Source organism: Prionailurus bengalensis, chromosome C1, assembly GCF_016509475.1.
Source record: "Prionailurus bengalensis isolate Pbe53 chromosome C1, Fcat_Pben_1.1_paternal_pri, whole genome shotgun sequence".
NCBI classification, from domain to species: Eukaryota; Metazoa; Chordata; class Mammalia; order Carnivora; family Felidae; genus Prionailurus; species Prionailurus bengalensis.
In genome coordinates, this window is record NC_057345.1 from 221,782,115 (window position 1) to 221,799,151 (window position 17,037).

General features: G+C 63.5%; 1 protein-coding gene across 1 annotated transcript; it reads left to right on the forward strand.

The window, feature by feature from the left end:
• Positions 1 to 4,906: 4,906 nt before the first annotated feature.
• CAPN10 (calpain 10) lies at positions 4,907 to 16,547 on the forward strand. The gene is made up of 12 exons (XM_043578372.1): positions 4,907 to 5,136; positions 7,373 to 7,504; positions 8,611 to 8,807; positions 9,598 to 9,815; positions 11,396 to 11,537; positions 12,247 to 12,413; positions 12,780 to 13,060; positions 13,520 to 13,722; positions 13,869 to 14,124; positions 15,420 to 15,619; positions 15,837 to 15,882; positions 16,153 to 16,547. The coding sequence occupies exons 1-12, from the start codon at positions 5,011 to 5,013 to the stop codon at positions 16,180 to 16,182; spliced, it is 1,998 nt and encodes a 665-aa protein (XP_043434307.1). The 5' UTR covers positions 4,907 to 5,010; the 3' UTR covers positions 16,183 to 16,547.
• The last annotated feature ends 490 nt before the right edge of the window (positions 16,548 to 17,037 follow it).

Below are 17,037 nucleotides of genomic sequence, written 5' to 3' on the forward strand. Positions count from 1 at the left end.
TGCACGGAAGGGGGGGTGGCAAGTGGCAGTAGTGACCACACAGGGCTGGGGGCAGAACGCTGGGCAACAGCTGCATTTTTGGGACAGACAAGGGAGCAGCCAGGCTCCCCAGGTAGGAGGGTGAGGACCCGGGATGCGCAGAACAGCCAGGGCCAGAGGTGGGCTCCCCTCGGAGAACCAGCATCAACTGTGGAAATGATCATCATGCACATGACCCCTAGGGCCACTTGGGAGCAATAGGTTGGGGGGGGGGGAGGGTCCTATTAGGAGCTTGTATTATTACTTTAGAAATGTTATCTAAAACATCACCTGAAAAGAATCCATCCCTCCGTCGCAGAGAGCGCAGTGGGCAAGGTCGGCCTGGTCTGGGGTGCTGGCGGTGTCCCCACTATAGCAATGCACCCCTGGGCTGTCGCCTCCTCCCTTTGGGATGTGCGAGGACCACGCAAGCTCAACACAGAGTGTCTCAAAGGAGTTGGACCCTTCGAGCCCTTAGAGGCGGAACCCACTCCTCTTGGAGAACTGACCGCGAGCCGGGCAAGGCAGAGCGGCCCTGTTCCAGCCTGGCCTGGGAAGGTTCCTTCCGCTGGAACCTTCGGGCCGGGGAACGGGAGAGACTTGGGCTTCTAGGGGCCAACGCCCACGCCACCCTGGACGTGCTCAAAGAAGCAGCCCGTATTTGTGGCCCCCGCTGACCACCCCCACAGCCCGGGGCCGTGACCCTCACTGACCACCCCCCTTAACCCGGAACCAGCCGTGCACTTTGCGTTTCCTCACCGAATCCCCACAACCACCCCGGGCCCTCTGTACCACAGGGTTTGTGGCCAAGAGCAGCCAGGAGAATCCTTGCCCAGGTGACTCCAGAGGGGTCCAGGCTCTGGGCCCCTGGACCTGCTGGGATGGTGGCCCGGGCCCCTGCCATCCCGCAGTGTTCTGAGGGCAGTTGGCTCTGGGACAAGCACGGTGGAGGCGGCCCCTGCAGGCTGGGGGACCTCGCCCCTACGCCCGCCCTCATTTGGAGACTCCCGGAGAGAAAGACTTGCCCACAGGATCAGGACCTTAGGCCCCTCTCTGGCTGCTGGGGGTGGGAAACAGGGCCCACAGTTCTGTGGGCCAGAAACTGCCCTGCCATTCAGACCCGCCAGTGTAACTGAGAACGTGCCTGGCCCAAGTCCGCGTCAAGGCCGGTCCCTGAACAAAGACTGTTCTTTTGCTGGGAGTTCCAGGAGCTTCCTAAACCGGCAGGGCATGAAGCTAGTCCCTCCGATTCCACAGGGCCTGGGGCACCCTCCCTCTTTCTGACTCATGTGACTAGTCACCGAGCACCTTCAAAGAAACTAAATCTCCTCCATCGCTGGTTCAAACCCTGGGCCTCAGGCTCACTCTCCCACCCTAGCCTCGAGGACCTCCTCCTGAGCCCACTGCACAGGGCACGATCCCTTAAAGTGCCTGTGGACCACGCCAGGGCCCGGGCTCCCCAACTGCTCATCCGTTTCCCACGCACGCCCCACTCTCATCTCACCCCTCGCCTCGGGGGGCTTAACGCTCGTCCGCAGACTCTCTGACACTCCTTCCCTGGTGTATGGGCTGCACCGGGTGACTCGCTCCCAGCGAAAGGAGTGTTGTGGGAGCGATGGAGCAGGACACCTGAGCTGGGTCGTGAAACCCCGCAGCTTCCGCCCTCCTTTCCCTTGGGTCGCTTGCTCTGGGAGAACCCAGCCGCCATGATGTGAGGACACCCAAGTAGCTTCGTGAAGGTCCACACGAGGAACTGAGGCCTCCAGGCCCAGCCAACCTGCAGAGGACTTCGGTTCTGGCCAATATTTTGACCGCTATCTCCTCAGAGACCGTCAGCCAGAACCACCCACGGGAGCGGCTGCCGCATTCCTAATCCACAGAAACCGTGACATAATACATATCGTTTTAAGTTCCTAAGTTTTGGGGGCCATCGGACACACGGCAGTGGATAATTAACAGAGGTCTCTGCACAGGGTCAGTTATGCTTCAACAAAAGATCCGATTCAAAATTTACTCAAACAATAAAACTGCATTTACAACCTAGGACCAGAAATCCCAAAGTGGACCATTCTAGCACCAACAAGTTCAGGAGCTCAGGGACGTCACCAGGTCCTTCATCCTTCTGCTCTGGAGTCTCCGTAACGCTGGCCTTTGTCTTCCGGCTTGTCCCTTGTGGTCACCAGCTGGCCATAGCAGTTTCTGTTCCCACATTCCCACACTCGGGCATCCAAGGCGGGTTACAGGAGAACATGCCATCGTGTGCCCTTGGGAAGCTTGGAGACAGCTCCAGCGTCCCCCCACAGGGCTGTTCCCCATGTCCCGTCGCCCTGAGTTGGGGCGCACACCCCTTTCTAACTTCTGACCCTGAGCCAGGGAGGGGTCCAGGCTCCCCGGATGACTTCAACAGCAAGTGAGCTGGCCTCCTGCTGGTGAGGCAGGGTCAGCCACACGGTGGATCCTGACGGGATGTGGCGCGTTGCCAGCCCAGGGCTGCAGCCTCGGCCCAGCTGTCACCAGCTGTCCCTTCCCCTGGGACACCTTGGCCTGCCCTCCCCCGCCCTGGGTGAAGTGTGGGCAGGACACTGGTTTTCATCTCTGTGTCCACACGAGAATGCAGTGCCTGGTTGTTGCCCGCTGGCCAGAAGAGCTGCGGGGGTTCGAAGAGACAACCCCCGACCCCAGCTGCGAAGCCAGGGAACGTCCCTTGAAAAACAAGGACGGTCATCCAGGCACAAGTGTGAGCAAAGCCACGGAGCACAAACAGTCCAGAGCAGTGATAACCCGGGGAGGGTGGAGGGGAGCAGGCAGGTTTCAGGTTCCACAGAACCCGTGAACACCCACAGGCTTGGGAAAGGAAATGGCTAGACGTGCGCCGTCCACGGGCTGGGAGGTGGTCAGCGGGGAGGCTGGTCCTGCCTGACGGCTGGGGGACCTTTACCTTCATTCTCCTGTAACCTCCAAACAGCACTGTGACATAGGGTGGCATTCCCACCTGACAGTGACAACCCCGAGGCCCACACTTCAAATAACTAACTGTCTGTCGTAGGGCCTGTGGTTGTGGGAACTGGGGGTCATGAACTAGCTGCCTCCAGAACACCTTCTGGTCACACCCCTCAGGCTGCCTCCAACTCCTATTAATACTCCAGGAGCCACAGGCCCCACCCTGCACAGGGCTGCGGGTGGGCCCAAGCGGCAGAGGGGAACACGGGACACACGGGGTAACGGTGGTGTAGGAGCCGCGGCAGGCAGGCCTCAGACCATCTCGGTACTGGCCACTCACCTGTCACTCCGGGCCTGGGCTAATGCCTACCCAGCACCACCTGTCTCCGGGCCACTTCTCTGGGCACAGGCTCACCCCTGGACGATGACACATCTGTAGGAGGCCGCCTGCTCTCCAGGCCTCACGAGCCAGGGTGAGTGACACAGCAAAGGCCGCTACGTAGAGTCCACATCCTGGGCTGGCCTCGGTTCTGCCGCTAACCACCCCCATGTGTTACCTGGGGAGAGGAGTTGTCCGGCACCCTAGGGCAGGTAGGAACTCTGTCTCTTACTCCTTCAGGATCCCTACAAGAAGCAGAGCCCGGGGCCTTTACGGATTCCCTCCAGCTACGGCAGCCACCAGCCTGCCAAGGAGTCATTAGCATCTTCTGGGGGAGTTACTGCCACGGGGATGCTGAATGGTCATGCCATAGGTCCTAGCATCCCAGAGGCAGGTGTCGGGCTATGTAGTTTTCTTCTAGAACCGCAACAGGAATATCCGAGGCCCCCCCAAATAGCCTGGGGGGTAGGGCTAACACAATGTCACACTACCACCAGCAGCTGCCACTCATGCAGGCCCTTCTTGGCCTCTCAGAGGGAGTTGCTGCAGCTGTCAGAGGAACCTGGGGCAGAGGCTCCGGGACCAGGTTCGGTTTGTTGTCTGGCAGTAGGGACTTTCCAGGTCTGCAGAAGGGCTTCAATCTGACCACCGTTCATGTCCAGGGGGCTGGGTAAAAGTCTGGAATGCAAGATCTGACTAACCCTAGGAGGTGGCACAGAGCTGCCACGAGAAGGGCTCAGGCCGCCTTCTCCTCCCCTGCCCGACCCTCTGTGAAGGCGCCAGGCACAGTGAAGCAGGCTTGGAGGGGCAGGCAGACAACAAGCCTCTGGCCGCTCTCCCTCCTTCCCGGGAATGGGGAAGTACAGGCACCTGCAGCAAAGGTGAATGCTTAGGCAGGTCCCTAAATCGCGTCCTCGCCTCCCCGCAGCACCGAGCGGCCAGGAGCTATAACCGCACGTCCAGCAGGTCACTCACTGTCCAGCCCACCAGGACCAGATGCCCGGTCATCTGCCGCAGTCCCATCCCCTGTCCCGCTCAGGATCCAGCGCGTCCGATCCCAGACGGCCTCGAGACGGCCTCCTAGGCCCGGAGGACCCCCGTCCCCCCGCTCCACGGGCCGGCTCGGCCCCGGGAGCACACCACCACGGCCCACCGCTGCCTTCCCAAGCGAGCCGCGGCGCTCGCTTCCCGGATCCTTCCGCCAACAGGCGGCCCGACCTGCCGCCGAGCGCCGGGACGAGCGGCGCATTCTGGGAGGCGGTGCTGCATTCTGGGATCTGTAGTCCGTGGCCCGGGCCTCGGCCCAAGAGGCCTCTCCGGTCCCTTAAGCCCCGAACGCCCGCGAGTCCAAGCGGCCCCGACGCCCCAGCCCGAGCTGCACCGGCCAGAGGACACGAAGCCCGTCAGCCTCCCGTGAGTCTCCGCCGGGCGAGTTCGCACACACCTCCCGGGGAAAGAAAAGTGCCGCACGGCGATGGCACGGTCTCGCGAGAGTCGAGCTCGGGAGCCACGCCCCCGAGGGTGGGATACTGGGAATCCGTTTGGACTTCCGCCGCTCGAGTGCGATTGGGCCGCTGTGTCACGTGGCCCGGCGGTTACCGCGGCGACCGGACGGGCGCGCGCCGGGCCTCGCCCACCTTCCGGGCTGTCAATGGGAGCTCCGAGCGCCCAGGATGCGGGCGCCGGCCAGGGAGCTGTTCCGAGACGCCGACTTCCCCGCCTCGGACTCCTCACTGTTTTCCAGCTTCTCCACGCCGCTGGCCCAGTTCCGGGAGGACATCACGTGGAGGAGGCCCCAGGTGCGGCCCCTGGCGCCGCTCTCGAGCCGAGGGCCGGGCCCCGGGCGCTGCCTCCAGCGCCGTGCGCGGCGGGAGGGGTGGCCGCGTCTGCCGCGTCTGTCCCAGAAACGGGGAGGGTGGTCCGTCGGGAGGGAGCCCCTCGTAGCTCCGTGCCAGGCCCGTCCCGTCCCGGCTGTGCGGGAGGACCAGCGCCTGGCCCGCGCCTGTGGGAACTTGGTTCCGGAGGAGGCTCGGGGCCCGGCGACAGGGCCCACAAACCCAGCCCCGCTTCTGCCCCGACGGGCGCCTGACCGCACTTAGCTTCTGGTGTGCACGGCCCTCCTGGCCGCCAGCGGGCCTGCCCCGTTACTTGTGTTTGCTGGTATCTGCTACGCCTGTGGTCTTCTGGAAGGGCCAGACTGAGCCTACGAAGCAAAGTTGTTTAGGGCTTCGTGCACCTGCATTTTCAGATGTAAACGCTTTAAGGTGGCAATTTGCGGGGATGCTCCGGCCCGGTGCTCTGTTGATAATCCTTAGAAACAGTGTATCTGCCCAGTAAGACTTCTCAGGTACGACCCTCCCCCGTCTGCACGGACACAGCCTGCATGGCCAGCAGCCCTCAAAGCCAGAGCAGCTTGGGTCTGGCGACTGAGGCATTTGGGCAACACGGAAAGTGCCCGTTTGGTGTGGAAGGACGGGAGGGCCAAAGCATGAAGAGCCTTACAGGCCATGCCAGTGGAATTCGGGTTAAAAATGGATTCTAGGCACCTTGGAAGGCCATTGGGGTTTTTAGCAGAGGAGCGATTTGAGTGGGTTTATGTTTGAAGAAGCTCACTTTTACTGCTGGCTGGGCGGTGGATTGACCCGGCAAGCAAGCAGGTGGCCATCTGAGTAGTGATGCTCCTGGTAGCATGGCCACCCCTAGGATGGCTTCAGAGTGGGTGGGTTTGAGAAGTACTTTGGAGGGGGATTAACAGGTTTCACTGACCAACCGGAAGTGGAGGGTGAGGATGAAGCCAAGCTCAGGAATGACTTCTAGACTTCGAGACTGAGCACCTGGGTGATGTGCTAGGCGACACGGGGAGGTGGGGGAGAGCTAGGGATGGAACTCTCGGGTTGGGTTTTGCTCTCTCGGGCGCAAACAGAGCTGTCAGAGGCAGGTGGGCATGAGAGTCGGGCACGCAAGAAGTTCTGGGCTAGAGGTTCCCTCCGGGAATGGGCACTGTCCCAGGGCTCAGGGCCCTGAAGAGTGTCTCAGGAGAAAGTGGGGCTGGAGAAGAAGAGAGGGCTTGGAACTGAGCCCTGAGGGACCCTCACACTTCCGAGGGTGTCCAAGCAGGTGCCCTGGCAGGTAGCCGCGAGAAGCAGCCGGCAGTGAGGGAAAAGGACAAGCGGGGACACGTGGAACCCTGGGAGCCAAGAGGGGACTGTGGGGAAGTGCAGGGGCTCAGCCACTGTTCTGATGCCTGCAGGTGCCAGGAAAGATGAGAACAGAGAGATGCCTGCTGGATTTGACCACACAGAGGTGACCGGCTCAGAGGCTAGAGGGGCCTATGCTGAGGGAGGAGGAAGTAATGAGCAGCTGTTTCAAGAAGTCTGCCAGTGAAGGGAAGCCTCAAGGGGAGCTAATGCAGGGGGGATGGTCTGTTAGAGAGGATGGGGGTTCTCTCTCTCCGTCTTCTGCTGGTGGGATTCTGCCTGTAGGGGTGAAAGGGGGGGGGTCATGGGAGGAACCCAGGCTCCGAGGACAAGAGGGGGTCAGGTCAGGTTGCTTCTGATGAAGCTTCTGGCAAGGTCATCAGCTCAGAGGGGCGCAGGCAAGAGGGGGGCAGTGTAGAAGTGTAGAGAAGAAGGAATAAAGTAGTCTGGGGAGTGGGCAATTAAGCCTTGGAGAGAAGGGTTTCGGTTTCCAGCAGTATGGAGGACCCATTTGCGATCTGCCAGTGTGGACTTAAGTGAAACCATTTTCTAGGCCAACAGTTAGCTGTTTGGAGAAGGGGGACGTGGGATCCATCCCGAGCTGGGGTTTTGCCACTTAACAAAGGTAGACAGAGAAGAGGACCCTAGAACCTAAGCCAGATGGGATGATGTGAAGCCAGGAGGGCTGACAGATGGAGGCCGCGGAGGCCAGCTGCTTCCCCTCCCCTCTTGGGCAATGCGGATGACCAGAAAAGCTCCTCCCCAGCGCCTGTCGCCTAGATCCCGTGTTCTTCGTTTTAAAGACTAGCCTTCAGACGAGGTGAACTCTTTATTTCAGGAGATCTGTGCCACACCCCGGCTGTTTGCAGATAACCCACAGGAAGGACAGGTGAAGCAAGGGCTGCTGGGAGACTGCTGGCTCCTGTGCGCCTGTGCTGCCCTGCAGAAGAGCCGGCGCCTCCTGGACCAGGTACCTGCGTCCGAGCGTGTTTCTCTTCTGCTCTGTCTTCCTGTCTGCTGCGCACAGGAAGGAAGCGGGAGGCAAGGCAGCCGAACCTCCTGTTCTACGGGGCTCTGCTGAGGTCGCCCAGCATGGCTGGTGGAAAGGGAGGGCTCTGCTCACAGGCCCCAGGGGCTCCAAAGCACAGACACCGTGTCCCCCTCTCACCAGGGCTCCCCGGTGCTTTCTGCCCTGCTCTGCCCTCTGACACCCTTGGAGGGATGCGCAGATGAGCAGGCCAGCCCAGAGTAGGAATGCCCCGGGTTTGGAGTAAGTTTTCCTAGCTGGTTGTTGTTGTTGTTGTTTAAACAAGCTTTGAATGTAAATTGGCAAAAGGCGATTAAAATGGTTTCCGAGGCTGGGCGGCTAGCACAGGTGTAGGAGGGCTGCTCGGAGTGCTCCCCCAGGAGCACCACAGCTCTTTGTGTGGCTCGTCGCTAGAATGCTACTGATTAATGCAGCAAGGCTGACAGTGGTGACCCATCCAGAGCTCCTCCTGGGTCCCCAGGCCTTGCTAAGCACACCACAGTTGCTGGCATTTGTTCTCCGGGCCTCTCTGGCTTTGACCCCGGTTCATAAGTGAGAGCGCGAAAACCACTGCTTTCGTGTTTGTGGCCGCTGAGGGGCAGAGCCAGAACCAGACAAGTGTGTCCGGGGCAAAGCCCACACCTGTGGGGTCCCAGCACCAGAGCCAGCAGTGGACGGGCTGGCCCGGATCCCGAGGCACCAGCCTCCAGCGGGGGGGTTGCTGTGCCCACGGTGACCTGCCGTCTGCCACCGGCTGTACTGAAAATTGGGTCACTCGTGCCTGTAAAAGTCACGTTTGTTTTGGATTCAGGTCGAGTGCTTATTTGGGACAATAGGACATAATGGTTGGCTTTAAGCTTCTGGAGACACTCGGCTCCCTCAGTGTGGCCCCGAGATACGTACATTGAAAAGTCGGTTAGCTTTCCGTGGGGTGATTAGGTTTCCGCAGCCCGGCAGGGTCCCCTGGAACGGCTCTCATGAAGGTGCTTGGAGGGCGCTGCGTGCGTTGCCTCTCACGGTCTCTTTTTGCCTTTCCCTGTGCACGGTAGGTCATTCCTCCAGGACAGCCGAGCTGGCTCGACCCAACGTACCGCGGCTCCTTTACCTGTCGAGTTTGGCGGTTTGGACGCTGGGTGGAGGTGACCATAGATGACCGTCTGCCTTGTCTTGCAGGGAGACTCTGCTTCTCCCGGTGCCAGAGAGAGGATGTGTTCTGGCTTCCCTTACTGGAGAAGGTCTACGCCAAGTACGCGTGCCGGAGGCTGGAGGGTCGGGGTGGGCAGGGAGCCACAGCGGCCTGATTCCGCCCCCGGGAAGCACGCCCCCGCTCTCCCTGGGCTGCAGTGTCCTCCTCCGTTCCAGGGACCTGACAGCCAGGCCGGCGTGGGGACTGACTTGTCCAGAGACAGAAACTCTGAGACTCGGCCCGTGGTTTGCCCCATCCCCGGCCCGCTCCCCCTTTCTCCGCACTCATCTCGAAGTCGGGCATGAAGGCATCGCCTCCAGAGGGAGAGGGTGTGCGTTTCCCTCCCCTGGAAATGGTGGGAGGTGGGAGGCCACCCAGGTCGCAATGCTTGTTTAGCCTGGTCCTGCCTGAGACCACGACCCTCACCCGGGGTCTGAATCGAAGAAGCCTCCTCTTAGGATGCACATATCAGCTTGCCCAAAGAGGCTGCACCGATAGGCCTTAGCCGTAAGGGAGCGAGGAAGGCCTGCAGTGATATTGGTGCGAGTGAGTCCCTGCATCCCCTGGCCAGTGTGGGGTTTGATCTCGAGAGGCAAGGAGCGGGTGTTGACAGGCTTGCGCCCCGCACCGCCTCGTGCTGATGTCTGCCCGGGAGGCGGCAGGGCATTGCTGGGCCGCTGCGCGTTGCAGCCTTTGAGGGTCAGGTGATGCCTGGACTTGATGAGAATGAGGCAGGAGTAAAGAGAAGCAATTGAAGTGGTGGGCGAGGTGATCTGGGGGTGTTGGGTGTGGGGATGGGAGGGGCAGGGTACCCGGGCCAGAGGCTCACTGGCTGCGGCTGTCTCCCCAGGGTCTATGGGTCCTATGAGCACCTGTGGGCCGGGCAGGTGGCGGATGCCCTGGTGGACCTCACTGGTGGCCTGGCGGAAAGGTGGAGCTTGAAGGACCTGGCGAGGACCGGCGGCCGACGGGACAGGCCTGGCGGCTCAGAGCACAGGACTTGTCGGCAGCTACTCAGCCTCAAGGACCGGTGCCTGATAAGCTGCTCGGTGCTCAGTCCCAGAGCAGGTGAGACGCAAGCGGGGGGGTGGGGGTGGGGGGCAGCGCGAGAGGCCCGCACACACGTGCGTCTTCTTCTTGCGGCCCCGTCAGGGCCGAGTGGAAAGCAAGACGTCTGTCCTTGAAAGCTGGTGTCTGGTGTGTGACTGTCCCCGCCACCCGTCCTTCTCTGGAGGGAGGTGTCCCTTGCGCCCCGACTCACCGCTAGGGTGAGGCCGGAGCCCTGCGGGCGGCCGCCGTGTGGAGACTTCGTAGGAGATGGGTGGCGGCAGCATCCGGGGCCGGCTGGCGACCTGGCGGAGTCAGCACTGAGGCTTCCGCCTTGGCGGTCCTCGCCCTCGTCAGAGAAAGCTTGTTGAAAGGAAAACAACACGCAATCAGAGCTCCTTTGAGTTTTTCGCGGACTTTAGTAGGTCTTTCCCACCAACACGTGTGTGTTTTGCATTTTGCACCGTATGCCATTTTCTCAGGTGCCGTGTAGACTGTCAGTGTCAGTTCCGTTCGCAGATCTGCCGTGGTTTTGTTACTCTTTCCCTTAACGTCAGGCCTGTAAGGTCTTTTCGGTTTCTCGCGTTATAGACGGCATTACTGAACGTGTTCGTGTTTGAGAGCATCCAGGATGAACTTCGCTATGAAAATCATAACGACCCCAGAATAGGGACATTGAAATAAATGGACACGTGTGGACAATTCAGTTGCCCGGCCTGTGCGTGAGGGCTGGGTCTGCCCCCCCGTGCGGGAAACGAGGGAAGCCCGCGGAAGCCTGTGCGTGACACAGCGTTAGAACCTTCCCTGAGTCTTGGCATCAGCTGCCCCCAGGGTGGGTGGGGTCAGTTCTTGGCGCTCCAGGCTTTGCAGAAGCCCCTAGGCAAAGAGGGGGCTGCGGGAGGTCATCGGGATCCCCCCGGAGCGTCTCAGGGCTGAGGACTGAGGCAGACCCCGAGAGTGGAGGCTATAATGCCGTCGTAAATAAAGCTTTTCGAGACATTCCTGGGGTTTCTTCTCCTCTCTGGACCGCAACCCCCCTTCCCAGGTTGGAGTCCTTCACTCTTCGGGCCCTCCTTTTGCATGTCTGTTTGTCCCAAGGGCTCTGGGCAGATGGGGTGGTTTCCTCTCTGGAGCCTCCGGTCCCCCCGCCCCACACCACGTGTTTCCTCCAGCAGTACCTGCTGTGCGATGCCGCCCGAGCCAGCCTCGCCGGAAGGTCACAGACCTGCCGCTGACGGTGCTGGTGGCGGCACCAGGGGCCCTGTGCCCCTTGTCGGTCGGCCGGCCGGCCGGCCGGCCATCCTCTCTCGTCCGCCCAGGCAAGGACCGAGCCACCGAGAAGGGAATGAGCTGCCAGGCCTGTGGCCGCGGAGCCAGAGTCCAGACCCGGGTCCTTCGCCGTGGCTCTGCCGTGGCGAAGGCCGCTCCTAAGCTCGCTTGTCCACAGGGTCGGGAAAGGAGCCCCACTGGTCCGTGGGGGATCTGGGTGCTGGTGTGGCCGCAGCAGGGTGGGCTGGAGCAGCCCGCGGGGAAGGAGACAGACCCGTGGGTCTGCTCGGCTTGGGGACTCCCTGCCCACATCCCAGCTGTGTCTGTCCCAGGTGCCAGGGAGTTGGGGGAGTTTCATGCCTTCATTGTGTCGGATCTGCGAGAGCTCCGGGGGCGGACTGGCCAGGCCATCCTGCTGCTGCGCATTCGGAACCCCTGGGGCCGGCGGTGCTGGCAGGGGCCCTGGAGAGAGGGGTGAGTATGGGCGAGGCCAGAACTAGACTGCCGTCAGGCAGGCCGGGAGGGTGGGGCCCCGAGTGGCAACTCAGAGCTGTGCGTGTCACAACCGTGTGCGTCCCGGGCTCTGGTGCCACCGTGGCTCGTGGCAGACCGTTCGTAGCTGGTCAGGATGGTGCACGGTTGGTCTCCAGCAAGGCCCTCCTGGCACCACCTCTGGTCCCCTGAGTCCCCTGAGTGCTCAGCCCCAGACAACCTTAGGAGGCCGGTGTCGTGCGTGGTGCCGGGACCAAGGCAACCCTAGACCCTGGGGTCCCGTCTCGAGGGTGCCCACGGAACGGTAGGTGCCCCGTCGGGCTGCGGGTGACAGGGACATGTGAGTGCTCAGCTTTCTGACCTTCGCTGGTGCTGGGACCCTGGATTGAATGAGGGTGCTGGACCCGCTCCCCGTGGCCGGCCGTGGCCGGTCAGCAGATCCGACGCTTGCCCCCGAGCCCAGGCTGGTGGCAGCTCCACCCGAGTCGATCAAGCACATCTCTCGTTCACCTGCTCGAGGACACCGCTCTGGGGAGATGTGTCTAGAGACGGGGGCCCTCGGGGAAGGACAGAGGTGACCGCCTGCGGAAGGGCCAGCGTGGAGCCACCCGAGCTGGCAGGGCACAGGGCTCCTCGGTCAGTGTCGTCCGCTCTCGGATGAGAGGCCCCTCTGAAGTGCAGTGTCTTCCAGGGGCGAAGGGTGGAGCCGGGTGGACCCGGCGGATGAGGCTACACTGCTGTCCCAGCTGCAGGAAGGGGAGTTCTGGGTGGAAGAGGAGGAGTTCCTCCAGGAGTTTGATGAGGTCACCGTGGGCTTCCCGATCACGGAGGCTGGCCACCTACAGAGCCTCTACTCAGGTAAGGGGAGGCCCGCACGCTGGGGGAAGCCCGTACCCTGGGGGAGGCCCGCACGCTCACCCTGGGGGAGGCCTGGTGGGGTGGGGGTGGGGGGGCGGCAAGCCGCATGGGCTCTGCCTTCGGAAGTCAGGGCTGAGCGGAGCCCGCGTCCCTCTGGGGGCCCCTGGGCACCAGCCTGGCTACAGGCCCCAATCTACTTCCTTCAGTGCAGAGAGATGGTTCCACTTCCTCCTGTCCCTGGCAGCTCGAGGTGCTGGGAGACACGGGGCTCCCTCCTATAGGGTGCCGTGGCTGGTGTTGGTGAGAGGGGCAGGAAAGGCGGCGTGGGAGCCCTTTCCTGGAGCTGATGCTCGGTTCTCCGTCTAGAAAAGGAGCTGTGCCACACTCAGGAGCTACCCGGGGCCTGGGTCAAGGGGCAGTCTGCAGGAGGCTGTCGGAACAACAGCGGCTTTCCCAGCAACCCCAAATTCTGGCTGCGGGTCTCGGAACCGAGCGAGGTGTATGTTACCGTCCTGCAGAGACCCAGGGTGCGCACAGCAAACTGGGCAGGCCGGGCTCGGGCACCGTTGAGGGACGGCCGTGCCTCATGGACCCCGGCCAGCCTCCTGGGCAAGGACTACCAGGCCGTGGGCCTGCATATCTGGAAGGTAATTCTACCTTGGTCCCGGCTCCCTGCTCAGGGCCTAGGGGCGCTGGGACAAGAGTGACACCGGTGACCGCCAGGAGCCTCAGGTGTCCCCCGCCTACCCCAGGGTCATACACCAGCTGGCGCTCCCACAGACCCGGCCCCGCCTAACCCAGCCGGCATCCGTCAGACAAAGGGAAACGAAAAGAAAAGCAGCCGGGGGCGGAACCGGCCGGAGGGACCAGGGCACAGCCCTGTCTCTATCCCCCTCTGCTCTCCCCAGAGCGGGAGGGCTTGGAGGCTCACATCTGGGACAGGGCCACTGACCCCTGGGGCCGAGTGAGAGCCCTGGGTTGGTGGGCGCTTTGAGCCGTCCCCTGCCGTGCTGGGGCGGGGCCCACAGGTCCGGGCGGTTTCTTTGTGCTGGGTGAAGGCGGCAGGCCGGTCTCGGGACGTTGGCACGCGGGCCCCCTCTCTGCAGGTGGAGAAGCGGCGGGTCAGCCTGCCCAGGGTCCTGTCCACGCCCCCCGTGGCTGGCACTGTGTGCCACGCCTACGACCGGGAGGTCCACCTCCGCTGTGAACTCGGCCCCGGCTACTACCTGGCCGTCCCCAGCACCTTCCTGAAGGATGTGCCGGGGCAGTTTCTGCTCCGGGTCTTTTCCAGTGGGAGAGTCTCCCTCAGGTGAGAGGGGCAAGTGGGGTCTCCAGGCCGCGCTCCCTCGAGGGCCTCAGCGGAGGAAGGGGGAGCGGCCCGGGCAGCTTCCTGGCGGTCCGTGTGCGTCTGCGGCCCATGACAGCCGGGTCCTCCTGTGCGTCTCCCCCGGGCAGTGCCATCAAGCCGGCGACCGCGAGCCCTGCCTCCGGGGAGGCCCTGCCCGCAGGGGAGTGGGAGACCGTGCAGCTGCGGGGCTGTTGGAGAATCGGCCAGACGGCGGGGGGCAGCAGGAACTTCGCCTCCTACCCCACCAACCCTTGCTTCCCCCTCTCGGTCCCCGAGGGCGCAGGGCCCCGCTGCATCCGAATCACTCTGCGCCAACACTGCCGTGACAGCGAGTGCCACCCCATCGGCTTCCACGTCTTCCAGGCAAGCCCTTCCTGTCCCTGGGGGTAGGCGGGCACAGGGCGGCCCTCGGGGGGGCTGGTCCACACAGGCGGCCAGGCCGGACAGAGAGGCCCGGACGTGGTCACGTGGGCACAGCCAGGCTGGCTGGTCCCCTACGAGATCCGTGTCTGGGTTTCGTGAAGTCTGTAAATCACTGGGGTCATAGGTCAGCTTAGCACCCTGGCTCAGAACAAGCGTCACGAGGTCAGGTCTGCTCCCTAGAACCGTGCCTCCCGCCCAGGAGACCCGACGGCATGCCCCAGGAAAGGCGGTCCGCCAGGAGCCGCCCCGAAGCCCTGACGCAGTTCATGGCACAGGTTCGCGGGGAAGAACAGGAAAGGGAGCCCACCCGCCCACAGAGCCGGCGTGAGGGCCTGGCAGACAGATGCCCCCGATCGCAGTTGCCCAGGTGATTCTCAGAGCAGAGAGCTGTCCCCCCGCGGGAGGAGAGGAGGCTGCGTTGAGGCCGGAGTAGGGCCAGCACGTCACAGACGCCACCCCACACCTCCCTCCGCCTCAGTCTGCCCGCCCTGTGTTGTAACGCAGCCGGGACAAGCCCAGCTGACCTGTAGTTGGAGAAAGGGGGACAAGTGCGGTGCCGGAGGTCAGGGGTCGTAAGCCCAGACTCCACGGGGATGAAGTGGCTCCGGCTCACATTTGTGCCCCTGCTGGGCGCCCCGCTCCATGCTGGGTGCCGAGGAGGGCCTGGGCCAGGAGGGCAGCCGGGAGCCGTGCCCCGGGCGCCGTCGTGGGGTGGGCACACAGAACCCGGGGTGCAGATGATGTGAAGGAAGGGTGGGAATTTCTCTGGTTGAGAAGCTTCTGTACCCTTGGGAGGACACTGGGCTCCCCAAGAGCTGAGGGCTCATTCTGGAGCTTCGCTGCCCCCGGGCTGCCAGCCGGGGCACCTAGGAGCTTCGATACAAGTGCCGGTGCCAGGAGCCGGTCAGACGACCCTCAGGACAGAGGCCTGGGCAGTGGTGGTCGTGGCGGTCCCCCACGCCTGATGGGGCCGCCCGCCTGACAAGGGCGGTGGGGCCTCGGTGAGTGTGAGCCCAGCTTCTCCAGCTTGGTGGCCCTTCCTCCCTGGAAAAGGGAGTGTGACGTGGGAGACGTCACCGTGAGATCCGGGCAGACTGCACCGGGCGCCTCCCCACCCTGGACACCCCGGCCTCGGAAAGGGAGTGCGGTCCCGAGACTGGGAAGGACTTGGTGGCCGTGGCAGCCCAGCGGACAGCCCCGCCCCCCGACCCCGTCTGAGCCCACGCCTCCGCCAGGTTCCGGTGGATGGCGGGAGCCAGGGCGCGTCCCGCCTGCTGCTCCAGGACCCTCTGCTAAGCTGTGTGCCACACTGCTACGCCCAGGAAGTGAGCCGGCTCTGCCACCTGTCGGCGGGGACCTACAGGATTGTGCCCTCCACCTACCTGCCAGACACAGAAGGGGCCTTCACGGTGACCATCGCCACCAGAATAGACAGGTGGGGCTCCGGGGCTGGGGGTGGCCCTCGGTGTCTTAGTATTCACCTGCCTGTTCTCTCCCGCCTGCCCTGCTTGCCCCAGCGCTTGTCTGTCCCCGCAGAGCAGCAGCGGGCAGGGCGTGAGCCTTGGGACCCCTCCTTGCCTGGGAGTCTGGGGGGGAGCGTGGCTGCTCCCGAGCTGGGGGCCAGGAGGCCGACCGTGTCTTCTCTCCCGCAGGCGCTCCATTCACAGCCAGGAAAGGCTGGGGCAGCTTCTCCAGGAGGTACGTGTGGGGCCTAGGGCAGAGGGCCACCCCATTACTCTGCCTTGGGCCGCCTGGCGCCCTGGGGTCTGAATTACCCCAGCTTCCTCCCAGAGGCCAGGCTGCAGGCCAGGCTGTGCCCGGGGACACCGGCACACCGGTGTGTGAACATGGGGGCCACCAGGCAGAGCCCCTCAGCAACCGAGAGCCCGGGGCTGCAGTCCCAGCCCCTGGCAGTGCTGCTCGGAGGAGGGCGGCCCTGCCCAGACCTCGCCGTCTCTCGTCCTGCAGGCCTCCTTCATGGCGGTTATGAAAACCTAACTGGGTGACCCCCGTGTCGGCTCCGGTGACTGGGGGGTGAGAGGCCCCTTCCCACGGTGCCACCAGCCTCCATGCTGTGGCTCACAGCCCCGAGTCGGACGGCTGCACGTGCCCGCGGGTCCTGCAGGGAGGTGGCCGTGGGGCGAAGCAGGTGCCTCGGAAAAGCAAAAACCGCTGCATCGGGCGTCCTTGTTCCATGGCGCTGAGGCCGGAGAGCCTCCCAGAGACCCTCGGCGGCATCTGTCCCCGGCTCCGGAGAGAGGCCTCACGGGGGACAAGAGCGTGTCGGGACAAATCTTGTTTAGAACTAGTTATCACGGCAGACGTTTTGGGGAAGAAACTTTATGAATAAACGTGAGTACTGAGCGGTTTGCGGAGCCTCGTCTCGGGGAGCCGCAGGCCGAGTCCGCTCTCCCCGAGGAGCAGGGGAAGGCCCGGGCCCTGCGCTCCCTCGGGGCCCTGCTGGCCTGTGAGGCGGGCAGGCTGCTTGAGGACGCAGTGGTGGTGGGAGCCTGGAGGGTCGTGGAGGGGCCGTGGGCACCCGCCCCGTGACAGGAGCAGGAGGGAGCAGCCCAGGGCAGCACCGTGGTGCCGGCCACGTCGTCCGCCCTGTCCCTGCTGAGCCTTACCCCGCCTGGGCGTCCGGGGGGACTCTCGGCCTCGGCCTCCCTTCCGTTTGGAGGTGCCAGATGCAGTCGTTTGCTCTTGACGTGGGAGGAGGCGTCCCAGGGGCCCCGGGCCTCTGACCGGTTGGACGCAGTCAGCCCTGGTCTCGGCCGGGCCTCTCTCCCCACCCCCGCTGCTTCCCTGACTGGCCAGCGCCGTGGCGTCGCCGTCCTCACCTTCCAAAGGAGG

Coding starts and splice junctions, on each gene's coding strand:
- CAPN10 (XM_043578372.1), top strand. CDS start 5,011: ATGCGGGCGCCGGCCAGGGAGCTGTTCCGAGACGCCGACTTCCCCGCC. Junction 9,816..11,395: donor GGTGCTCAGTCCCAGAGCAG/GTGAGACGCAAG, acceptor TGTCTGTCCCAG/GTGCCAGGGAGTTGGGGGAG. Junction 13,723..13,868: donor AGTGGGAGAGTCTCCCTCAG/GTGAGAGGGGCA, acceptor TCCCCCGGGCAG/TGCCATCAAGCCGGCGACCG.